This window comes from Pipistrellus hanaki (assembly GCF_964339955.1).
Source record: "Pipistrellus hanaki genome assembly, chromosome: 4".
Lineage (NCBI taxonomy): Eukaryota > Metazoa > Chordata > Mammalia > Chiroptera > Vespertilionidae > Pipistrellus > Pipistrellus hanaki.
In genome coordinates, this window is record NC_140506.1 from 47562426 (window position 1) to 47588839 (window position 26414).

The window sequence follows — 26414 nt, forward strand, 5'->3', positions numbered from 1 at the left end:
TTTGTTATAGAAAACATATTTCTGGCAAATGTATTAAAGTGATTCAAAAATCTATTGTAGATTAAGCTGCTCTTTAGCCTTGAATAAACCAATAAATCCAGCTGTGTCTCTTCCTTCTCTAAACCCTACCTCTCTCTTTCCCAACCCAATGGCTGCTGTCTTTCTCTTTGTATTTTAGTGACTTCTTTTGTAGAAAAAAAAAAAAAGGCACTTGGCAAGAATAGTCAGTGACCTTATTTGCTTCTCTTTTCCCCTCCCCTCAGTGTTACTATACTTCAGTGTCCCATCTATGATGAAAATTTACTTCCTGCATTTTGATTGGGATTGTTTTTAAGGCAAGAAGTCTCATTTATTGATTTTCTCTTTTTCAAAAGATAAAATGTGTGTGTGTGTTGTGGAGGGGTGTGGGGGGAGCGGTTGGGAAAGTTGTCACTGTTATGCAGGATAAATGTGTAGAAGACCTTGATTTTATTTCAAAGTTACTTTAAATGGAAAAGGATTTATCACCAGCTTAAAAACAACAGCAGCTTTGAAGATGGTGGTATAAAAGGATCCTGAACTCCGATAAACACACCAGATCTACAGTTGCTATGGAAAAACTTTCTCTGAAAACTGGCTGAGTGAATATTACACATTGGACGAACAAGAAAAGGCCACGTGGAAACAGGTAGGAGAGTCTGCGGCACAATGTCACCATAAACCCCACCCCCGGTGCAGCACCTCGGTCTGGAGAGAATTCCAATCCAGAGCTTCTCCCTGAGGAGCTTAGGATTTGAAACCCAGATCAGGCATCCCCAATTGTTAAGACTTAATACGTGAGAGAGAAGCCCCCAAACTAATTAGCTTTTTTTTCTTCCAGTTTTACTGAGAAATAATTGACATACTTGACTATATAGTTTTAAGGTGTATAGCATATGAAATGATTATCACAGTAGGCTTACTTAGCATCTATCTTAAGGCTACAAAACAAAGGAAAAACATTTCTTGCTATGAGAACTTAGTATCTGTTCTCTTAACAACTTTCCTTTATATAACACAGCAGTGTTACTATATATAGGAAGTATATATAGCATAATACTCCCTAGGTCCATTCATGTTGACTCAAACAGCAAGATTACATTCCTGTTTATGGCTGATTAATATTCCATTATATAAATGTGTACCAATAATTTATTGATGGACCCCTAGGTTGTTTTCATGTCTTGACTATTATATATGTTCATTTTAGCATTATTTATATGTTTTTTCAAATTAGCATTTTGGATTTCCTTAGATAAATACCATATAATCCAGCTATTCCACTTCTGGGTATCTCTAATTTAATTTTTTGGAGAACTTCCATATTGTTTTCTGTAGTGCCTATACCAATTTACAGTCTCACCAATAGTGCACCAAAGTTCTGTTTCTCCACATCCACATCAGTATTTGTTATTTCTTGTCCTGTTGACAATAGCCGTTATTACTGGTGTAAGGTATTATCTCATTGTGATGCTTTGTGTGTGTGTCTTCACTGTATTGATGTTGGGAGATAAAAAAAAAACACACATTGATGGATTGCTTTAGTATATGCCTGGATCGGGGAGAACACCCACAACAATTTCTGGTATATGGGATGACTCCAACCAACTGAGCCATTTGTATATCTTCTTTGAGCTAGGACCTGGAATAGAAATTTTTCCAAAGAAGACATACAGATGGCCAACAGGAATCTGATCAGGGAAATACAAATCAAAACCAAAATGACAAACCTGTTTTTTGTGTGTGTGTGTGTTTTTTTTTTAAAGTTAAGTATTGGCAAGAATGTGGAGAAAAGAAAACCATTGTACACTCTTGGTGGGATTGTAAATTTGTGCAACCACTACAGAAAACAGTATGAAGGTTCCTCAAAAAATTAAAAATAGAACTACAGTATCATCAGACAATTCCACTTTTGAGTATTTAATTGAATAAAACACTAACTCAAAAATATATATGCACTGCATGTTCATTTAGCCTTATTTACAATAGCCAAAATAATGGAAACAAGCAAAGTGTTAACCAATGAATGAATAAAGAAAATGTGATATATAATGGAATGTTATTCTACAATAAAAACAGAACGAAATCTTGCCATTTCTAAGTACATGGATGGACCTTGAGGGCATTATATTAAGTGAAATAAGTCTGAGAAAATAAATACTGTATGATTTCACACATGGAATCTAAAACAAAAACGAGCTCATAGATCCAGAGAACAGATTGGTGGTTACTAGAAGAAGGGATTGGATAGTGGGCTAAAGGTACAAAATTCCAGTAATAAATAAGTCATGGGGATTTGATGAATACCACGGTGACTATGGTTAATAATATTGTAATTGCATTTTTGAAAGTTGCTAAAAGTACATTTTAAAAGTTCTAATCACAAGAAAAAAATGTTTCTATCTGGCATTGGGATTTTTAGAAATCATTTTTTCTTTTAAATTACAAGAAGTGTACATTAAATTCTTGCAAAAGATGCTGCCATGATTGACTCATTTGGATCACAATAGCCAAGAATCATTAGAGATAAACAACATCTACCTATGCTAAGTTACTCATCTACCTATGCTAAGTTACTCATTAGTTAATCCTCTGTACTACCTGGAGAATTGGTGTAGATAAAGGGTCAATGCAGGTGAAATGTCAAAATAATGTATAAAACTTAGAAGTATCTATTCTACATATTCTGTGTTATAATGTAGAATTTCAATGAGACAAGTCTATTCTTTTAAATTTATACTAGAGGCACAGTGCATGAATTTGTGCACCAGCGGGGTCCCTCAGCCTGGCCTGCGCAGGATCTGTCTGAAACGGACATCCCCCGAGGGGTCCCAGATTGCAAGAGGGCGAAGGCCAGGCCTAGGGACCCTAGCAGTGCATGATCAGGGCTGGGGAAGGACCATGGTAGGGTTCCAGGGTGTGTCCGGCCTGTCTCACTCAGTCCTGATCAGCCGGACCCCAGCAGCAAGTTAACCTACTGGTCGGAGTGTCTGCTTCCTGGTGATCAGTGCAGGTCAGAGCAAGCTGTTGAATGGCCTTAGCATATTATATTACACTTTGACTGGTTGAACAGATAACTAGACACTTAGCATATTAGGCTTTTATTATATAGGATTGCACTTAAATTACCAAACATAGGCACATTGAAATATATACCGATAAACAACTGTATATGAAATCAGTAGTCTGGTGAAACCTGAGCCATAAACTAGAACATTGTGGCTCTTCTTGAGAGTATGCAGCAGAGTAATTTTCTTCCTGTGTCCCCATAGGCCCCTTTGAAATTTCTGGTTAATATTTCAGCAATCACTTACCACTAAAGGAATACTGTTTTTGTTTTATTTCATTGAATGAAACAAGAGGCTCAAACAAATTTTCTAAAAATTACGTTTAAGACAGCTAGCCAGTGGCTCCCAAGTTAGAGCCAGACATCTGCCATAGGCTCCAGCTTCCAGGAGCCTGGGAAACTTTGGCAAACGAAACCAGACTGGCAAACGAAACCAGACTGACCACCTATCAAACCTAGATGGCAGGAGTGGCCCTCAGTTGGTTAGAGGTAATAACTGCCAAATGCTCTACTCTAATTCCTTCACAATAAGAGCATCTGTTTTAAATATCAGAGAAAGGAATGCAAGATGAGGGCTGGAACATAAACTAGGGAAAAAGAACTTGGTGGAAAATGCCTTTTCCCCAACATAGTGAAAGTACTGTCTTAGGTGAAACTGTTCCTTTAAACTATAGAAATTAAGAAAAAACAAATAGTCTCTATTCCCATTACCCCTCTCTCCCTATCTAAGATACAGAGGTAAGGTTATGATAAGTGGTAAGAGGACATATTTATGATAGAGAAAGATAGGCTGAAAATATTAGGGAGAAAGAAATCTTAAAAGTGGAGGACTTAGGCATCTGACTCCCTTCATTCCAGTATAGTGCTTTAAAGCCTTAAAAAGAAAAAAAACATTCTTTGATCTTTTTGTTGTCAGTATGAGCACATGTTGTCTGGAGTTAAGGCCCATTTCAGTTCTCCGCATTTTGTATAAGTTTAGCAATCTTAGGTGTGTGGAGATCAGGGGCAAGTAGGGAATTCTACTTCTACCCAGTCTCTGTGTGTGCATATCTATACTAATAAAAAGAAATGTGTAAATTGACTTTACCACTGCAGCACCCACCAGCAAATCAGGAGGGAATATGCAAATTGTCAGGACAAAGATGGCAGCAGCCCTGCCCCCAGCCACTCCAGGTGTGGAGCAGTGAGCAGGGCAGGGCAGGGCAGGACGCCTGCTATGAGGAGGATGGGGGGGAGGGGGGCGGAGGGAGTTACAGGAGTGGTCCTCTGGCCAGAGCGAAGGCCTGGGTCCCAAGTGCTGGAAGAAAACCGGTGCTGGTAGCCAGGTAAATGAAATATATAATAAAAGTCTAATATGCAAATAGACCTAACTGGTTACTATGATGTGCGCTGACCACCAGGGCGCAGGACATGGCGGCCACTGGCTGCTGTGAGATGATTGAGCAGGAGTGCCAGACCAAGGCAGAGCACCAGTTGGTGTTATCAGGATGAGCTGCTAGTGATTACTGAAAATTCTTTGCTCCTGAATGCCGCGATCCCTCCCGGCACTCGCACCTGCTGCCAGCGCTGGACCCACTCAAACCCACAGCTGGAGCTGCCGCTCACACCCACTTCCGGTGCACAGCACCAGTCCCTACCACTCAGTGCCATCAGCAGGTGCAAGCAGCGGCTACAGGCCCTGATCGCCCCTGAGGGCTTCTCCACTTTCCCCTGCTTCTGACGGGCTATCAGGACAGTAGCTGCCGCTTGTACCCACTGCTGGTGCTGGCCTCCATCGCTCTGCACCATCAGCAGGTGTGAATGGGGCTGGTGCTGTTGGCATGTGGGAGCAGTGGTGGCAGATGGAACTGGGGACCATGGCAGGAGGGGCTGGGCGAGACCTGCCTCTGAGCCTATTACAGCCTCAGGACCCACAGTTCCTTTCAGGCTGCACGGATTCATGCACTGGGCCCCTAGTCTATATATAATATGTATACATGTGTGTGTATTTGCATGTATCTATGTAATTAATGTCATAGTTTTACATTTTAGTCAATCTTGGAGATTAAGAATTTTCCAAACAAAGAGTTTGTCAGATATAGGGGGGAGGGAGAATGCTGAAACTTGCCGAAGCCATTTGGCTCAGAGCGTCAGTCTGTGGACTGAAGGATCCCAGGTTCAATTCCGGTCAAGGGCATGTACATCAATTGCAGGCACATCTCCAGTGGGGGGTGTGCAGGAGGCAGCTGGTCGATGTTTCTCTCTAATTGACGTTTCTAGCTCTCTTATCTCTCTCCCTTCCTCTCTGTACAAAGTCACTAAAATATATATTTTTTTAAAAATGCTGAAACTTGGTACACGAGAACTATTAGCATGTGGCATAACTGTATTAAAAATTAGGACCCAAAAATATTTTTAAAGGGGGTTTTTGCAGAAGCATTCTTATTTAGTACACACAAAGCAGATTTCTTATTCCTAAGCTGCCTATCAATGACGGACCCTTTTCTGTATCCTACAGGTGACCTCTTTAACAGGTGGCTGTATATGGTACCATGTTTACAGACACTTCCACAAGACAAAGCACCATAGCTCAAAAGCATATTGTCCTGAATGCACCATATGGCTCGAAACGCCTCTGTTTACGTATAAGTGGTGAAAATAAATCAGAGTGATATCTAGACAGAACTACTCTTTGATGTATGAAGAATCTGCACAGCTACCTGTTTATAGTATGATGGAGCCTATGGTGCCAGATAAGAAAAATGCATTTTGCAGGTAAACTTAAATCGTTATACTGTTGTGATTTTTAACCGACCTGTCTCTTTTCATCATGGAGTAGCTTCATGACCATAAATATACGGAACTACTGACAGTATAATTCATCCCTTAAAAATAGTTTGTTCTTAGCAGCTAAGACAGTTAAAGGAAAAAAAAGGCTTTACTTACCCCAGACAAGGACAATGTATCTCAGTGGAATGAAGTACAGGACGACTGTGAACACACAGAGGGCGACGATGGCCAGCCAGCTTAGGAATGGGACCGTCCAGTTGAAAGTACTGCATGAGAGGTTAACATTAGCAATCTAGCATTTCTTATCAGGAAGGGAGGAGGCCTCAAAAGGTATTTAAACGAAATAAGAAATTGTACATGATGGGGATAAATGTCAGTGTTTTTTGTTCTAATTTCCTGGTGATGTGTGTTATATTCACTTGGAGTGGGGTTTGTCCTGGGCAGTTTTTGATCCAGTAAAGGATGATTATTAAGAGCTTTTCTTCCAGTACTGTGTCTCAGCATAACTTATGAGTGGTTCCTTAGTTTTGTAGCATATGGCTTGCTTATTGTCTTCCTAAATCAAATGTTTACTAATCAATCTGATTGTCTTGTTCTCAATTGCCTTTAGGGCCTGGATTTTTGGACTTGATCATTTTCCTCCCATGGCCAGAGTGAGCGACCTGTAGGTAAAGAATCCTGTCTTCCCTCCCTTGCTCTTGCTGCTTGTGGAGAGAACAGAAGGCTGAGGGTCTGCCTGCTCTCCTGGGGCTCAGCTCAGAGCCATCCATCACACTGCTCCTTGTGCAAGGGCAACTGGCTCTTCCCTCAGAAAACCCTTCTTCTGGGCAGCTTCCCTGAAAGGCTCCCTGTGTTCGTTCTTTCTCCTCTTGGAAGAGTAAGTATCCAAGCATCCTTACTAGTGTAGCTAATGTCAGGGGAAACAAGGCTGTTCTTTTCTGTTTCCACAATGCATTGAGGAATCTAGAATATGATCCCCATTCAAGAAAGTTGTGGAAGGAATAATAAATGCAATTATAGAGGCTTTTCACTTTGTACTTAAATATTGCTTCTGAAGCTGTTTTCTGAATATATGTATTATATTACGTGTGACTATAAGGGATTTTTCTTTTTAATATTCAAAAGATTGTGCAGAAAAAATGGCTGCACCTCAGCCTATACTTGTATCATTACTGTACCTATGGAAGTTCTGCAAAACCCTGTTTACCAAAGGTTGGTCCATAGCCATGATCTGGTCCTAGGCTTCAACTGACCTTCATGTTTTCTAGCCAGCACCTGTTCTGAGGTCTCCTAGCACCCAGAGGGATTAAGAACCATTTTCCCTCAGGCATTCACTAGCCTGACCAGAGAGCTGACCCAGGTCTTCTGGTATCAGTGAGATGCTGCCATCAGGCAATACCCAGTGTACCTCAGAGAAAGGACAACACTCAGTAGGGAAAGGCCCCATTTAGGACTTCACCATGTCCTTCATGGACAGGGTGTGGAGAACAGGGGAACACTCTGAGAGATAGAGAAAAAAACGAAGGGAAAAGAGGTGGGAATCAATTTTCAGAAGTCTTAAGACTGACCGTTGCTTCGAGGCACATTTGGGAGAGGGAGGCTGTTCTGTCTAATGTGATATGAGAACATGGAAACTCAGCATCTATGCATGTGTGGAAATGTATTAAACAAAAAAAGGACATGAGGTAAGACTCATCCCTTGAGAGATCAAAGGAAATAAATGAATAACTCACACCTTTAGTTTAAATAACGTACTCCTCAAATACTCTGTATGCCCAAGGAGTAAATCTGCAGAACACTTTGGGTTATGAACAGTAAACAATGAGTGGATATATGAAACTATGAAAACGTAGGCTTAACCGGATATACAGCACCCTTTCTTGAGTGGGCCAGTTTTTACATAGTTCAGTAGTAGTATGGGGCCTTAGTATATTTCTAGTATGGGGCCTTAGTATATTTCTACTGATAATCAGTTGTAAATCACATTTTTATAATTAATCTACTTTTTAAAACAGTTTAAAGTATTTCAAGTAAAACACAGTAATATAAAATTAAGAATGTTTCTTAATTTTACATTAGATATTTGCTAAGGCAATTTTTTAAAAACATCCAAATTTTTAATGGCCAAGCATTAGTTTATTTCACCTATAATATCTTAGCTATATAAATACACAAATTTAAAAGTATATTTTGGTAGGATGCTATATATAATATGACTAAAAAAAATGTTAAATTAATTTAAACATATAGCTCAGCCAACAATAAAACGTGTGTCTTCCTTACCTGAAATCTTCATTTTTGCTTAGTTTATTTTTTTCTATCTTGAGTTGATATTCTGTTTAAGAACAAAGTCTTTCACTGTGAAAATGTGCTAAAATTTAGAATGGTGTTATTTCTCCAAAGAAATATGATTTCTTTCCAACCAATATGTTCTAAATTTCAGGAAGGAAATTGACAGAACTTTCATAGAACCAAAGACTGACAGAAACAAAGTAAATGATGATGAAACTGAGCAATAGATCACCCAGAAGGAGTGTCCCCTGCCAAAACGAATTGGCATTTCACCCTCCTGAGAAACAAATGGACACTCTGTCTCCACAGAAGGCCAGGGTCCATGTGTCAGCATCACTTACTTCTTTATCCTTTCGCCTAAGGAAGCCGCTTCATCTAGGATGTTCTGGACACTGATGCATACCTCCTGGATGGCATAGATTTTATTTATAAACCCTTTCTTTTCACTGTCCTAAAATATAATAAAGAGAGAAGTTCTGTATGAGAAATGGTATTCTTCAGTGCTTGTATTCTTTGCATTGTTCCTGTCTTACATTTTTAAACTTAAACTCTATGTCTCTTACATACAAGAAGCCTGTGAGAATTTCAGGATGTAAAGGGAGGGGAAGGAGGATGAGTAGCCAGTATTGTGGACCCGTGCTAGTATAAAGGTAGCTGTGAAGCAGGGCACTCAGACTCTGTTGCTGGTGCCTGATGAACAGAAAAACGTCAGCCAAGGGAAAGAAGGTATAAAGATGTAAGAGAGGTCATGTCACAGAATGACCACAACCAGGATCTGCGCTGACCCTGGACCCACCATGACTCACTATTTAGTAGACCTTGTTTTTTGACCCCACTACCCCCACACCTGAGTTTGGTTTTAGCTTCAGATATTTCATCAGCAGAAACTGCTGGGTACAAACTAGAGGACCTGTTAGGAATGAAAACTGCAAACAAAAATGACAAGGTTGCCCAGTCAGTGTGGTTCAGTGGATGAGCATCAACCTTTGAACCAGGAGTTCCTGGTTGATTCCCAGTCAGGGCATATACCCAGGTGCATCCCCACGGTGGTAAGTCCAGTTCCATCCATGTTGTTGCAAAATGCTCTCCAGTTCCCTCCATGTTGCAGCCAATCAATGATTGTCTCATCATTCATGTTTCTCTCTCTCCCTCCCCCTTCTTTGAAGTAATATATCCCCCACACACACACACACACACACACATGTCCTCACCTCACTGTTGTCTGTATCCATTGGTTGGGCTTATATGCATGCATACAAGTCCTTTGGTTGATCTCTCTCCCTTCCCGCCATCCTCCTCTGCCTTCCCTCTCAGGTTTGACAGTTTGATCAATGTTTTTCTTTCTCTGGATCGGTTGTTGTCCATCAGTTTATGTTCATTATATTCCACAAATGAGTGAGATCATGTGAAATTCACCTTTCTCTGACTGGCTTATTTCACTTAGCAAAATGCTCTCCAGTTCCATCCATGTTGTTGCAAATGGTAAGAATTCTATCTTTTTTAACGCAGCATAATACTCTATTGTATAGATGTACCACAGTTTTTTAATCCACTCATCTGCTGATAGGCACTCAGGCTGTTTCCAAATCTTAGCTATTGTAAATTGTGCTGCTATGAAGGTAGGGGTGCATATATCTTTAGATCACTAAGTGGTCACTTTCTAGGATAGTACCAAAGACAGATGAGATATACAATAAGCCTGTCCCCTCTTAAAAATAATAGCCATGGGCTTCATACAGTAGCTTTTGCTACAATGGGGTTCTAACTAAACTTTTTTCCTTTTTTTGTATTTAGTTCTTCATTTTAAAACTTGTGCTGGATTTAAGCAAACTGGTGTGCTCCAGGGAACGGGTGGATGAGGATTGAGCAGAGAGCACCCAGAGAGTGGTGTGAGCCTGGGGGAGGTGTGTACATTTTGTAATTTTAGACCCAGAGGAAGAAATAGTGGTGGCCTTTCACGATTGAAAATTCTGCTTAGTAGCCTGGCATCACAGGCACTCGCCTGGGCTGTTTGGTGGAGACCATCCAACCCTGATTCCATGACTCCATTCCTCCATGCCAGCTTGAATAGCTCTGAAAATGTAGCTCCAGTTTCATTCCTTTAACTTCTTTTGAACGCTTGCACACTGTGCCAGAACACTTGAGACCTCATGTGGCAGGCAGTGCTTGCTGAAAGCCGCCAGGAAGCTAGAATAATAATGTCGTCATGTTGCACATTTACATACTGACTTTCATTTCAGAGAAGTCTCTGAAGCACTTTGCACTGTGAACACTTGGCTGAGGCTGGCATCCTGCCACCTTCAAAGCCAAGGGCAAGTGACTGACAGGTGGGTATGCAGCCTCCAGGGACAACAGGGTCCAGTGGGACTGAGGACATGGGGACCAGTTTTATAACATGATCTTTAGATACCAGTTACTTAGAGCCTTTGTTTTTAGTTTAATTCCCATGGGAGATACTGCCTACATTATTCACCTTGCTTATGCCACAATGGACTGTCAGACAATGAGGCAGATGAGGTGCATTAGGCTCAAAGTATGAGAAAAATTAAGTACTCTCAGAGTCCCCACTTTCTTCGTCTTTTACTTGTCATTACAGACATGGGTGAATCAATTTCTTGTCTTTTTTCCCTTCTTAATAATATAAATGTGTAATTGCACCTATGCAATTTTACACTTTAGAATAAAATGGATAGCCAGTGGTTCCTTTTAGTTTTTTTCATAATTAAAAAATTTATGTGCTCTAATCATCTTCATGGCCTTCAGTGTCCTCAAGTACTGGCTAAGTTCATTTATGTCTATGAAATAAAGTACTCTAATAAATACTTTTCTACATACAGAATAAATCAAGCTGAAATTGAAGCATGTTGATTATACAGTGAAAGCTCATTGAGAAAAATGTCTTATTTGAAATTGTGATGAAAAATATTTCCTTAATAGTAAAATATATAAAATATTTAGACATAACCTTAATACATGTGCAGATTTTATATAAAGAAAATAGAAGTACTGTGTTTCTTCATCGGGACAGTGAATATTTTTAAAATGTGGGTGTGTTTTTTTTCAGTTGAATGTACAGGTTTAATGCAATATTTTGCAAACCCCAAAATGTCTGGAGTGTCCTCAAAATATTTGCAATATTTTGCAAATCCCAATGTGTCCTCATTTATTCTTCTAAACAGATTTTGGATACACTTTATCATATTCTCATTTCAGAATATGATAAAGTGTATCCAAAATCTGTTTAGAAGAATGAGGATAACCAAGAAATTTTTGAAACAGAAATAATGAGAAGGCATTTATTGTACTATATCTTTAAATATTTTAGTATGAAAGATGAGCACTGAAGGAGAGATTGGTGTATGATTAAAGCACAAGAAAATCCATCATAAAGAAGGAAATATTATGTTATTGGTAATTGTGTTAACTATTTGGGAAAAATTATGTTGATTCCTACCTTAATAGAGCCTCAAATCTATTTGAGATAGCCCAAAATCCACCTTAGCATCCACCTAAATAGATAGCCCAATGTATTCTAGGTTAATTAAAAATTGAAACATAAGGTGACTTAAAAAAACAGAAGAAAATATAGGTAAATTATTTACTGACCTAGGGATGAGAAACAACTCTCTAAGCATATAAGCAGTAAAGGAAATCAACAAGGAAATAACTGACAGCAAAAGTTTCATAAAATTAAAAACATTATGCCTAAGATCATAATTGTAAAAGGCTAAGGGGGGGAAAAATTAGCAACAAATATGACATCAAGGAATGGGATTTCCACTATATTCAATTAGTACCTGAAAAAAATACTGCAATTTTGTTTATAATAATAAAGTAAAAATCACTAAGATGATACATACAATTGATAGACTAATATGAAATCACAAAATATTGTTTAAAGAGAATATTTAAGGAAAACAACCCATATGAATAAGATGTGTTAATTAAGGCATCTCAAAGATTATATTTCACATATACTTTAAAATCTAAAGTGCTGATGTATAATTAATGGCTCAAGAGTTTTTTAAATCTGTTCATTCTTTGTTTCTTCTGCACTTTCACCCCACTCCCAGCTCCTCACCCCTGCCACCCAAACCCAAAATAAGATAGTTGTAATGTTGGCTAAGTTTTGAAAAGCAAATGCTTTGGGATAGAATTTTTATTTTAAAATCTCTTTCATCAAATTCTATATTCCTCCACTGTGGTCTCCAACCAATGAAGTAATTACTCTTTATATACGGTATAGGACCCAAAACTGCGATGGGTAATGGAATTGCTCTGTGTTGCATTCCAATATTTCATACTTTTTTCACTAATGTTCAATACTTTATTAGTATAGAATAAATTGGTACATTTCTTTTATTGTCGTTTTTGCTTTCCTTTATAAACCAGCTTGGATGAAAGAAATATCATAGGGTAGTTAATCATCCAGAGGCCTGGTAGTGACACTAGTTGTTTAAAAAAAAAAAAAAAAAAAAAAAAAGCATTATTAAGGTTTCTTTTGAAGATGTAAAAAAAAAAATTACCCATAAAAAAGAGCTATAACTATAAATCTGAGAACACTGAGATTTATATTGTACAACTTTTTCTAATGATTCTATATAATTTTTAAAATCTTATATTTTAGTTTATAAAACATCAATAACTGCAACTTGAAATACAAAGATTCCTTAACAGTCATCTATTTTACTATCACATATCACAACAGATAGTAACTATATTTTTCCCAAGAAGTATCTTCTTCCTGGCTTTGCAATATTTAGGGAAATCTAAAGATCTAAAGAATCAATAGGAGAGTTTTACGTATCTGGAAAATCCTATTCATTGATCTCAGTCCAAATGACAAGTGCCCCCATTCACCAGTTCTGTTCCAAATGGGAATAATATAGGTGTTGGGATGTGTATTGAGCGGGTGGGCTCCTCATGCAACCTACAGTGGTAATTAATGCTACGTGGGGCCTGCCAAAGTGGTCATTGTCAGCCCTGTTGACATTATAGAGAATGAATCTGTTGAACACCTGTGCTATATCAGTCACAGCAGGTATACAGAAAGTTTGCTTGCGTTATGAATGTTATAAAATTGTTATTTCACTTTCTAGGGTGAGATTGTCTTAAGAGTGTACAAGGTTTGGGAGGGGGGCAGAAAGGGGACCAGGGACAATTGTTAAAATCTTACATCAGAACTAGCTAATGTGGAACTGTCCCAGCAAACCAGGGTGTATGTTCACCTTACTTATTTTCTAGATGAGGCATTCAGACTTGCCACGCCAAAGAGCTAATCTTGATCATAATTTTGCTTTTCCTTTCAAGTCTACTTGCTAGGTAACTTCTGGCAAAAGGTAAGTGACAAGATTGATATTTGCTATGAGAAACTGTTATAACTTATTATTGACTATAGCTCTTCTGTGAGCAAATATAGCCTCGCACAGCAGAAAGTGTACAATTGTGTTTGGAATATGTTTGTTTGATGTGATTTATTTTTTATGCTAAAGATAGTTTTGGTGCACAACTTTCTTAGTTCATTCAGGAAAATGTCCTGCAAAACAAACTTCCTCTCAGATCTATACTTCTAACCCATGGAAAATATATTTGATAAGAGCTGTAAGTTGAATAAAGGCATACAAAATGATGAAATGTTTTCTCTGTGCCATTATTCCTTTTTTTTTTTTTTCAGATACAGAAAATTATGTTTCAGCCCGAAATCTAGAATACCGAAATTCTCACAGAAGCTTAGCAACTCAGAGAACCTTGACACACTGAACCTTATCTCAGTGTCTTACTCAGTTCTTATTATATCAAGTCCCACCCTGGTTACTTGGTGCCTTGGCTCTTTTCCTGATATTAACCTTAAAAATAGGAACCCTCCATTGAGACATTAAAAGATTCTGAGATATATTTCAGGTTAAGGGGACAGATGGACATTACTTAAAACTATTTTTTTTCTCTCTTAAAATATAAAACAGTTCTCAAAAACATCTATATTTCAGGGTTATAAAGACGACTAAAATAAGCGATCTAGAGCTCTCAATACAATGCTGGGTACAAATACACTGTAATTATAATAAGTGTTATATCAGTAGTAGTATTAAAGTTATGGCTAGAATTGCTTATTAAAAAATTCAGGTTATTTTTATTTATGCATATATTAACCCTTTGCACTCCGCTGTCCCCTCTCAGGGGACATCGGAATTCTAGCATATCACTCGGATGTCCCCTCTCAGGGGGGACATTGCAGTTTATTAGTGATTACGGGGAATTGAGTTAATTCAACGCACGTTTCCACCGCAAAGTAGTGTCGAGTAACTGGTAGCCAATGTCCAGAATGGTTCGGAGTGCAAAAGGTTAAAGACGAAATTTTGAAATATTTGAATTCCCAAATATATGACACCTTTCACACATGTTCATTGTTGCCCTAGATGACATAATGTTAACTTGGCAGATTCCATTTTAGAAAATGATGGTAGACTCTTTGTTACATCAAATCTTTTTCCCCCTTCCACTGGCTCTGCAAATATTTTGTGCAGAATGAGCATTTACTTGGTCTTAATTTTTTGTTTCCTTTGTGCAAGGTAGCCCTATGCTTTTCATAACTCGATTTCTACAGTACAATTTTTAATCACATTTAGTTGTGCCTTGGACTTTTAGTTTAATGTCATACATTTTGCATATAACTTTAAAGATGTCCTTACAAGCCACAACCCTCCTCTCTTCCTTTCTGACATGATAAGGTTGTGATTTTCTGCAGCAGAATTGAAATCCAGAGGTAACAAAAACAACCTTATTTGGCACCAGCCATATTCATTCCATGCAGAAGCTATAACCATGGGGCCAGTGATGAAGGGACATGTGTTTAGCAAATGTGATAGACTGTTCAATAGTTCATGAAATAGGCCATGAGAAACATGACTCAATAATTTTGCTCTTGACAGGGGGTGGGGATCACATTTCTTCAGGAATTTGTTGTTTCATTAAGAATTTTCCTATGTAAAATCTAACAATCTGTTTTTCCTATAATATTGTTACTGTGTGCCTATAAAAAAAGTGTCTTGTGATAAAGAGTAACTTAAAATAAAAAGGGGTCCTCGAGGCTGGGCAGTGTAAACAATAGGCACTTTGGAAATGGCAGCTGGCACTTGTCAGGGTTATGCTGAAAAGCCAGGAAAAAAAGAATGAAGGGAAAAGAAAGGAAGGAAAGCGCAAGAAGATAGAAGAGGGAGAAAGAGAAAGAATGGCAGAGACTGAGGGAAAGAGAAAGGAGAAGGCAGGGAAAGACTTGCAGAAAAGACACTTCCAGAGACAGGAGGAGGATATGGAGACTTAGGGCTTGGGGGTGAGTGGGAATAAGAGGAGAGTATCTTGGATCAGAAACAAAAATGACAAACCCAAGGCAAAAACAAAACTTGTTAACTAATCTTGTTACCTTCTAATTAAGCCAAAATAATTATTTGTAAAAGGCTGTCCATACAACATTTCATTTAATGCAAGTGTAAATAAGCCTTACAGAGAGCATCCAGGGATTTACCTGTGGTCAGGGAGAGGGTTCCCTGAAGCCCAATTTCTTACTACTGAAGCCCCTCATCTTGTAGGTCCTAAGGGACTGGCAAATCTCCCTCTTCCTAATGATTTAAGAAAACTTTTAACTGTCCTGCTAGTACTTGAAAGCTCTTAAAAGATTAGGACTATCTATCAATATCAAAACCTTTGACTTAATCTCCTTGCCAGCAGGCAGGAAACACACTTTCCAGTGAGTGGCTTTATAGATTATCCCATGTCAGGTTTGGTCCCTTGAGATGCTCTGCTTTTACAAGAACTCCCAAGTGAAAGGGCTGAGCAGCCTGGCTCTAGACTAACCTTGATATAAGCCAAAACAGAAGCTGCGAGGCCGCTGTTCCCAAGTAACCAGAGGAAAATTAGTGAGTCTTACTATGGTTAAAGTTCAAATGCAGATCTGAGAGGGCAGTTGAGAGTTTAGAGAAGTTTGTGAGTGCTCTATTCTAGATGACAATAAGCTTATGTAGAAAATGACTAGGTTTCTGACTGTCTCTATTACTAAGCATGGCTCAAGTCCCACCTCCATTATTTTCTTAGCCATCTGATTTTTTTTAGCAATTTACTTACTTTCACCTGTAAAAAGGGGTAATAATGGAACCTTTGTTTGTAATGGTTATAAAATTAAATAAATTTTACTCATTTATAGCATTTACCACAAATGTCTGGAACATAGGAAGTACTCAGTACACGTTATTAACAATTGAAAGAATGAAAAAGGAAATACTATAAAACTTTTAAATGCTAAATCTTAAGATGACAGGATTTTCTCCCTTCTTGTGATATATCTCATGAATATTACTTTGTTTGTATAACTTCTTTGTCATCTAATATGATCATGGATTATCTTACACGTGCCATTTTACATGATCCAATAGTCACATGATCCTTATTATAATAGGCATTATTTTCATTCCTCACATAGGAAACAGTTGCCTAATATTCCAGCTCAAACTTCTATCGCAGTCTATGCTCCCTCTTCTTTGGTGCCTTCAGCCATATCTGTTCTCACATGGGATTTGAAAATTGAGCAGAGAGACTAAGATGGCAGCGTAGATAAGTGCCAGTATTCACCACCTCCCATAATCATATCAAAATTACAACTACAATACAGAACAACCATCATCCAGAACTGCCTGAAATCTGGCTGAATGGATGTCCTACAATTACAGAAGTAAAGAAAATACATCAAGACTTGGGTTCAACAGTAGAGTACAGGATTCTGAGAATCAAATCAATGATTTGGGATATGAGAAAGGAAAAAACACCCAATTAGAAGAGCAAAAAGAAAGAATAAAAAAAATAAAGATATTATAAGGAGCCTCTGGGATAATTCCAAGCATACCTATATTTGCATGATGGGGGTGCCAGAAAAAGAGAGTGAGCAAGATACTGAAAACCATTATTTGAAGAATGACAGAAAACTTCCCCTACCTGGTGAAAGAAATAAACTTACAAGCCAGGAAGCATTAGTCCCAAACAAGAGGAATCCAAAGAGGCCCACACCAAAACACATCATAATTAAAATGCCAAGGGTTAAAGACAAAGAGAGAATTTTAAAAGCAGCAAGAGAAAAGCAGTTACCTACAAGGTAGCACCCTTACAACTGTTAGCAGATTTTTCAACAAAAACTTTATAGGCCAGAAGGGAGTGCAAGATATATTCAAAGTGATGAATAGCAAGAACCTACAATCAAGATTATACTACCCAGCAAAACTATCATTTAGAATTGAAGGTCAGATAAAGAGCTTCACAGACAAGAAAAAGCTAAAGGAGTTCATGACCACCAAACCAGTATTACATGAAATATTGAAGGTTATTTAAGGAGGAGGAGGAGAAAAAGAGGAGATAAAATATATGAACAGTAAAATGACAATAAATACATATCTATCAATAATTGAATCTAAAAATCAAAATAAATGAACAAAATAAACTGATAAATGGAACTAGAGGCATGGAAATATGGAACAGATTGACAAATTTAGAGGGAAGGGGAGATAGTGGGTGAAAAGAGATTAATCAAATATATGCATATATATATATTACCTATGGACATTGACAATAGGGTGGTGAAGGCCTGGGGCAGGTAGGGACCAGGTGGAGGGGGTTAGGGGAAGAAGAAGGGGGACATTTGTAATATTAATAAATATTTGGGGGAGAGAAAAAAATTGAGCAGGAAGTTTCTCAGTTTATAGTATTCCCCGCTGAAAGTTATGTATTCTTCTTAGGCCAATGCTAGTCATATTCATTCACATAAGGCATACACCTTTTTATCATAAGGTTTTGAAATGTGCCTATGCAGGTAAAACTTCCCATTAGAACCAGTGATTTGTCCTTCAACAAGCCTCGTGGCTGAATCAGGGCCAGAACTTACTTAATTTTAAATAGTATAAGCTTTGTTGCTAATCTACTTACTAGTGCAGGTTTTAATTTAAAAAAAATATTCATCCTAAATAATAAAAGCCCAATATGCAAATTGCCCCCTTGATCGGGAGTTTGACCGCTCATTATGACACGTGCTGACCACCAGGGGATGGCACAGGACATGGCACTGGCAGCAGGCAGCAGGAGAGGTGCTGCTGGCCCTAATGGGCCCAATGAGAGTGAGACAACGGCGGGCTGGTGGAGCTGGTGAGCGGGCAGCGCCAGACCAAGGCGGGTGCAAGAGGGAGTCTGATCGCCCCACAGACTGTGATCAGTGGCCAGCAGGCTCTGATCATCCAACCTCACTGGGTACCTGGGGCATGGGTGATTGGGGATGGAGGCACTGAGAATTCAGGTGTCCGCTGAGCTCACCCTCACTCACCCTGCTACCCTCCCCCGGGACTCCACGGCTCACATTCTGGGGAAGCCCCTGAGCTCAGGTGCTGAGCACCCAGTAGGAGCTCACCCCACACGTGCATGGCCTCTTCCAGGTGAGCTGGGCCACAGCCACTGGGACCAGTCAGGCTCCCTGTGGGTTCATGCAGGAGCTGGTCTGTGAGGAGCTGGGAGAGTGCGATGCCTGCCCAACTTCCATGCAACGCTGCTGGGTGGCCCAGAGCCCCATGCTGCGCCCTGGTCCTCAGCATTGGCTGCGCTCACTGCATATCTGCATGCGGACTGGGGCGCAGTGACTCAGGCGGAAGGGGGCGCATGGAGTCCTGGGGGCCCAGGTGCTGCCCAGGGCCCAGATGTCAGCTGGGACCTGCCCTTCCACGCCAGACACTTGTGCTTCGATTGCTGACCAAGCCTAGGTACCACACCCATGCATGAATTTCATGCACTGGGCCTTTAGTTTTATTATATGTGCAAAAGGGTATACACATGAAGTGTGGAACCTTCAAAGGTTTTTTTCTTGAATAGATTTGTTATGAAAATAATAATTTACCCATTTTCTTTTGTATAGGACCTTTTATGGTTTATAAAGCATCTTTCACTTATCCTACCACTTGGATTGCAGGGGCAGGTGGCTCCCCCACTGTATAGATAAGGATACTGAGGTTTGGAGACATTAAGATCTTGGTACCAATTAAAAAGAGTTTCTGAGACTTTCACCAACATCTCCTTTCAGAACACTGTCAAAAAGCCATCAAGTCACATATGGTATTTCCTCACTTTATTGTTTTAGATATTTAAACTTGGCTCTTCCCAAAACCTAATCTTGAGTTATAATCAAATTCTGTGAGAAAAGAATCCTATTAGTATTATAAAAACAATGCTCTTTGTGACATCTCCAAAACCCAGTCAGGACTACTTTGTGAAATCCGGAGGCTGTTTTTCTTTACAAATATTTTACAAGACAAACTTGTACCTTTCTAAAAAAGCACATCTGTTGCAAATTATTCCCTTACAGAAAGAGGGAGAATCACCATCCTTTCTTCCCATCTGAGCTTAAAAGAGATTTGTTGACATATTCTAAGGCCAGCATAGACAAAACAGCACAGGAAAGAGGAGGCGGTCAGCAGGATCAGGGCTCAGCTTTGCTTAAACTAATTCCACATGCCCCATGAACCATTAGCTGTTTTTTATTTCCTGCTCTAAAGATCTGGAGTGAAAATAATCTGGGGCAGGGAAAAGCTGCACTTATTATTTCTTTTCCCCCAACAAGATGCTGTGTTAGCAAATAGAACATATGAGCCACCTTCAGAAAACCAAGGTCTTTAATAATCCATTTTTCAAACACTACTGGTATTTCCTTTCCAAACAAATATGGACTGTGACTGGAATCAATTTCATCATTTGTATGGTTACAGTTGCCAAGTTTCTGGAAATAATCGCCATTTAAATACTGGATAATATTTTTTATATGAAGCCAACAACAGTTTTATTGCTATTTAATTTTCATGATTTGTTTGTTTGCTAGAAGTTTTCAGTGTTCTGAGAGCAAGATGTTTGGGGATAGGGAAAACTCTTAAGAACAGATCAGAGCAAAGCCACGGTAATGGCCTGACTTGAACAACCAAACAAGGGAAGCCAGCATTAGGGAAAAAACTATTTGCTCTACTGCTTGGGGCTTTCCCCCCTCAGTGACCCTATGAACTGCATACTATAACATAACTTACCGTTTTCAGACCTCGGCACAAGTAGAAAAATCAAAGACATGACTGAGAATTCAGTTGTCTTCCTTAAGAAAACAATAGGGCTCATCAATGAAAACTGACAAAACAGAGATGATGCTCGTACAAATAAAGGACCTGGCGAATTTGGAGGGAACTATGCCATCTTTCTCTATTGATGCCACAGGGAGCACAGACTTGAACAACTTCTTGTTCTAGGGATGCTGCTGATACACTGGGGGGGGGGGGGGGGGTGCGGCGACGGAGCACGGCTGTCCCCAACGCTTCCCTTACTGCAGACTCAATAACACTAAAACAGGCCTCTGAGGTCAACCTGGAAGGAAGTGCCAAAGGCCCAGTTCCTCCAGCTCACAGCAACATTGTTCTTTGCTGTACGGATCATGTTCTGTCTTTCAGTGTATTTGGGGAGGGGAGGAAGGCAGTGGGAAAGGGCAAGAGAACCTTGGGAAGCAATTTGAAAAAACTCTCCAGTTGTTTCACTGGGGATGGCCATCCTTTTAATAGGATACAATAAGTGTTTCAGAAATAGTAGTTATACTTCTGCATTTAAATTTCTGCATTTATAAAACAAAAGGATGGGCATGGATTGAGGCTGTGATGTACTTGCCTGGGCTGGTCCTAATCAGGCAGATGGATGTTGTGGGCTGGAAGCCCGTTGTGCATTTACAGCTGTGTGATCTCATATAAGTTACTTAACCTCTTAGCTACTCAGCATCCCCATCAGTAAGATGGAGATCATCTCCACCTGATAGTGTTGATGTGGGAACAGAATGAAGCCATGCATATAAAGCCACTGGCACATTAGCAGATACTAAATAAATGTTTCCTTCTCCCCACTAATTGTCTTTCTCCTCAAAGGGTAACATCCTCTCCCTCTCCCCGCCTAACGTTTCTTATTTTCCTTTTCTTTTCCCCAGAGTTTCCATTTAGAAGCCTGATTATCACTCATTCCATTTGCATCATCTACCCATTTGAGCTGTAGTCTGTGGAGCTAAATCTAAGTCTATTCTTTTTATTCATTTATTCAATAAATATTTATTCAATGTCAATTACATATCAGACACCCTTCTAGGCTCTTGGGATACGGTAATAAGACAGCATCCAATACAGAAAAAAATAGCAGGAAGTAAAAGTGCAATGAAGAGACTCACAGCCGGTGGAGGGATGGCTGCCCTGAGTGAACCGTGTAGTTGGGAGCTATTTCAGTCAGAGAAACAGAAACTGCTCTAGGTATTTCACGCAGATGAATTTAACGTAGTGAAGCAGCTACGCTGGCGATGGGAGAGCTGAGGATCACATGAAGTGACAGACGTTAGGAACGCCGGAAGCCACTACCACACACAGGGGATGTTTCTGGGGCGCAGATGCTAGATACACAAACCCGCTGGCAGAAGCCGGAGCCATGGACAGGCCTGCTTAGCAGTACGTGTGATCATGGAGGAGAGGCTGTCTTCCTCTGGTGGGGAGCTACACACCGGGGGGACCCAGCACCTAGTCCCTCCAAGAAAATGCCCCCTGACTCGGAGGTGGGGAGATGTGGGGGGGTAAGGGAAGGGCAAAGAGGAAAGAGAGAGCGGGAGAAAGAAATTGTCCTGTTTTTTTTCCCTTCTTTCCCCCCAAAGCCATTGTCAAGGGAGCAGGGAAATGTGGTTTTCAGGAGAAAGGGGAAGGGATCAACCTGGAAGCAAAAGGCAATAACCAGAACAAGCTCTGAATGACCAGGAGGGAACCAGAATGCTCCATGGGAGAAACCAGCTTAACTTGTGGAGGAAGTAAAGGGTGCCTAGGACAGGTGGCCAGGCGAAGCGGGGAGTGGTCCAGGAAGATGTCAGAGAAAAGGAGTGGAGATTCTGTTATCGGTGTGATGGGAAGCCATCAGAGTGCTTCCACCAGAGGAAAAGCATGACCTAATTTACATTTTTAAAAGCCCTCTAGGCAAAATGTATTGCAGAGGGAAAACAAGATAGGAACTGACTGTGGTAGTCCCCGAGGGGATGATTGCTGAGACCAGTGTGGACATACTGAATGTTATGGAAGTAAAGCCACCATACACTTGTTCACAGATTGTATCTGGGAGGTGAGAAAGAGAGAAATCAAGGAACTGCCTATATTTTGGGGCTTGAGCAACTGGGTAAACACGGCTGGCTTTATTGAGCTAGAGAAGCGTGGAGGAAGAGCTGCGATTGGGCCTGGCGGATATGCAGGAAGTGATATCAAGAGGTGGATGGATATAGGAGTGAGGGCTGGAGATGCAGATGTGAAAGTCCTTGGCATCTCGAAGGTCCCTCAGATCACACTAATAGGAGGAGTCATGCAGGGAAAGAATACAGACAGAGAGGGGCCCATAACAGACTCACAAAGCTGTTGACCAGATGAGAGGGAGCCAGGAAGGGAAAATGAAAATGACTGAAATAGAAGAGTTAGGAAGAGGCTTCATAGAAGTAAAAAAAAAAAAGTAGTCCCAGAAGGAAGAAGGGTAACGTCTCTGAAACTCCCTCCTCAGGTCAAGAAGTGCCAGAGGATCTGACAAATGGAGTGTATTGACAACTTTCAGTTCCGTGGTGGGGATAGAAGCTATGCGTAGACTGAGCAGAGAATGTGAATGAGAGTGGACACACTGCAGACACCTCTCTCTCAGAAATATTGCTAAGAAGTGGGGAGAGTGCTACAGAGCAAACACTTGGGTCAAAAGAGGGGACTTACTTTAAAGATGGGAAATACGGCCCAACTTCAAATTGTGGTCAGTATTTAACAAGCTCCCTGGGCGAGTCATATGCATGCTCATGTGTGAGAAGGGCTGCCCTAGGGTGCATTCACTTGCTCTTGGAATGATGCCGTTTAGGGGAGATAGGGGCGCTGCAGAAAAGGGGCGCTAAGGGCAGGAACAATGCATTTGGGAAGGGATGGGACAGAGCCCAAGTAGAAAGAAGCAGGGAGCCCTCCTCCCCTGGGACCAGAGGGAAGGTAAGAGAATGGGTGCATGAAGTTGGTCTTAGATTTGGCAGAAGAAAAGACGTGAAGATGTGGGAGTTCCTATTTGCTTCTGTTTTCTCAGTGATGCGGGAGGTGAACTCATCAGCAGGAGAGTGAGCAGGAGCAGCGGTGGGTAGGTGGAGGAGGTGGGTGTGAGATATTAGCAGGTGTGAAAGTGTCTTCTCACTGGCAAATACGCTGTCCTCGGGTCTGTCTCTGGGCCCTGTGGGGGGATTCACAGGAGCTCTGCGCTGTCCTACTTGCTCTTGATTTTGCATTTCACTTTCTTTCTTTTTCTTTTTCTTTTTTTTAAAAATATATTTTATTGATTTTTTACAGAGAGGAAGGGAGAGAGATAGAGAGATAGAAATGTCGATGAGAGAGTAACATCGACCAGCTGCCTCTTGCACACCCCCTACCGGGGATGTGCCCGCAACCAAGGTACATGCCCTTGACCGGAATCGAACCCGGGACCCTTCAGTCCGCAGATCGACGCTCTACCACTGAGCCAAACTGGTTTCGGCAAGAATTTTATCCATCTTGCCTAGTCAGTTTTATCTTTCACCCCTTTTATAAAGCTTAAAAGTATATCACACACATCCTTTGCAGTTAAAATGTCTAAGCCGCTGTTGTGTTCAATGGCCATGATTTGTTCCGTAAGGAGAAAAAGAGTCCTTCTTTTCAACCTTTGCAGGCCCTGTCCCAGAGGAACTGAGGCAATCAGCCTGCATCTAAGCCAAAACTGGGCACCTACAAATAAAAATATATGGGTCTACCATTGCTTCTTTCTCAGAAAGTCCTGCTTTTATACCTGGCTCTTGATTTCTAAGGAGACCTAAGGGTTCTTGGCTAAGTAAGTGGATACATGGTCTACAATATGGTCAGATCACAGGTAATCTACAATAGGTTTCATTGTGGTGACAGAAAACTAGTCTCTCAAGAATGTGAACAACTGTCACATTAATATTGTCTATCAAAATTATTTGTTGACTTGTGGACCCATTTGTATCTGAGTAATCATATCATATTAAAGGACTATTGTCCTGCCACAAACTGCTGTAATTTTAGTAAAGTGTGTTCCTAGTGCTGGCTCTTTAAATAACTATGCCTCAAGTCTATATTCTAAGTGGACCTTTAACCCCTGTTTGTGCTGGAGATCCCAGCATCAAATAAGAGGAACTGTTTCAATGGAAGCTAGAGAGAACTGGGGACAGAGAAAGTCCTGCACACCAGTGATGGATGACCCAGAGACAAGTGTCCAAGCCATACCTTGAAGGAGGAGCTCATCGGGCATCTCATAAAAGTGCCCCTGCTGCTGTCTGTACATTGCACTCCTCTCCTGTGACATCCATTCCTCCCTCCTAACCCCGACTCCCAAATGGTTCAGAAGGGAATTAGAAATAAATACTCATCACCACTTGGGAACCACTGTATAAAATCAAAAACATGTTGAGTTCTGGACCACAGTTAATGTTATCAACTCTGGCCAAAGACGAACGCACACATGCACACACTGATTGCAGGAGATGCCGACCAAGGTAAAATCAAGCATGTTTTAGAAACACAAGAGAGCCTCCAATGGGAAGGAAGTGGGAAAGGTGCCACTGCAAGAGGGCGTGGCCTTACTTCCAATTTTTTCCTTTGAGCGCACATTCCAAGAGGACAAAGGAAATGATTTTTGGTGTGTTTCCTTGTAGAGCTTAATTTACCTAGCATTTCCCCTACTGCGTGGTATTTAGTAAATTCTCAAAAATGTTACCATGTTACTGTTACTGAGTGTTGGGAGATAGATTACAAAAAATGTTGACTTTCCCTCCTACCTAATCCTTCCTGTTTCTTTGCTATCAGATATACACAAACATTTAAATGCCTCTGTTGACGAATGTGCCTTGGTTGTAAGCAGGAAAGTTACAACAAAATGCTCATCCTCAAACACACTGTGCAGAGTTGATAAAAATTATTTTTAACCTTCTGGTTTGTGTGACTTTTTTGCACATCTCCCAGTATTATGAATTAGATATTTCACTTGAGCAAAACTGCCTCTTGCAGAAATACAAATAGAAGTTCATTCTCCAGAAAGCTGAGGGAAATATAAAAGATGTTATAAATGGATATCTTTTTTTTAAAAAAAAGAATTTTTATTATTCAATGTATTAATCTAAAGGCCAAAATTTTTCTTATAATTTTTGGCTTTTTTTTTTTTTTTTTTTTTTTTTCTATTTCTGAGAATCATTTAAGTACTTAAGGCCCTGATTCGTTTGGCTCAGTGGATGGAGCATTGGCCTGAAGGGTCCCAGGTTCAATTCCGGTCAAAGGCATCCCCAGTGTGTGTGTGTGTGGGGGGGGGGGTGGGGGGGGGGTGGGGGGTGTAGGAGGCAGCTGATCAATGATTCCCTCTCATTAATGTTTCTAACTCCCCATTCCTCTCCCTTCCTCTCTGCAAAAATCAATAAATATATTTTTAAAAAAACAAAAACAAAATAAATACTTCTCCTAAGTAAATTAGCATTTAGTTATTCCTATTACTTAGTAGAGGTAGGGGCAATATCAATTAAAAATGTAAAGTCATTGATACTAGGTAGCAAGGTAAGGTCATTTTATGGAAGAGCCACCTGGTGGATAATGTCCTATAAATTCCATCCACATGGGGAGAAAATTGTTCCCAATGACTGCAGTTAAGAAACAGTTCAAAAAGTATTAAAAGGCAGTATTATCACCCTACAGAAAGAGTTTATAACAAAAAATGTTTCTTTAACACTGCTGATTGCTGTGATTTTTTTCTGACAGTATGAAATGTTCAACCATATAAAGGTTTGTATATTTCTTTGTAGCCCTCTATTAGCTTAAGAAATATAACCAGCATTTTAATTGCTTTAAAAAAAGTAGTCAAATCTTCCAAATATAGTCTATAAAAATTTTGTTTACATATTGACATTTTAAACCTATAATAGTTAAATAAATTGTGAATAATTGCTTTTTTTTTATCTAGTCCAAATATAACAAATTTGATCATTCTCATCTACTTTATTATTTAAGTAAACTCACTGCTTTAGAGAGTGTTAAAAATTATTTGGAACATACTATAAAATCATTTTGTGAAATTAGTATTTAAAATTTTTTTTAATCCTATTGGAGTCAGAGAGCAAGGTAGGGCAAATAATTTTTTGGTTGAAATTTCTGCTTTATCT

The 26414-nt window shown here is 39.9% G+C and overlaps 1 protein-coding gene and 2 long non-coding RNA genes across 29 annotated transcripts in view; 2 read left to right on the top strand and 1 right to left on the bottom strand.

The window, feature by feature from the left end:
* Nucleotides 1-26414, top strand: part of LOC311622019 — a 1104806-nt gene that overhangs the window by 588609 nt on the left and 489783 nt on the right. The window lies entirely within an intron of this gene.
* The window catches only part of MCTP1 (multiple C2 and transmembrane domain containing 1), a gene marked incomplete at its 3' end in the record, with an annotated part of 425829 nt that overhangs the window by 3046 nt on the left and 396369 nt on the right, over nt 1-26414 (bottom strand). For 26 of the 27 annotated variants that reach the window (XM_084882647.1, XM_084882645.1, XM_084882668.1 and 23 more), the window contains 2 exons: nt 8488-8597; nt 6011-6120 (listed from right to left, as the gene is read on the bottom strand). In XM_084882647.1, the coding sequence (XP_084738773.1) occupies nt 6011-6120; nt 8488-8597 (220 nt within the window). The remainder of the gene's footprint in view (nt 1-6010; nt 6121-8487; nt 8598-26414) is intronic. The other variant, XM_084882649.1, reaches the window with a different exon arrangement.
* On the top strand, nt 6-8630 carry LOC311622018. The gene is made up of 4 exons (XR_014794931.1): nt 6-667; nt 5583-5839; nt 6465-6731; nt 8298-8630. It is a non-coding gene; the product is annotated as an uncharacterized lncRNA (long non-coding RNA).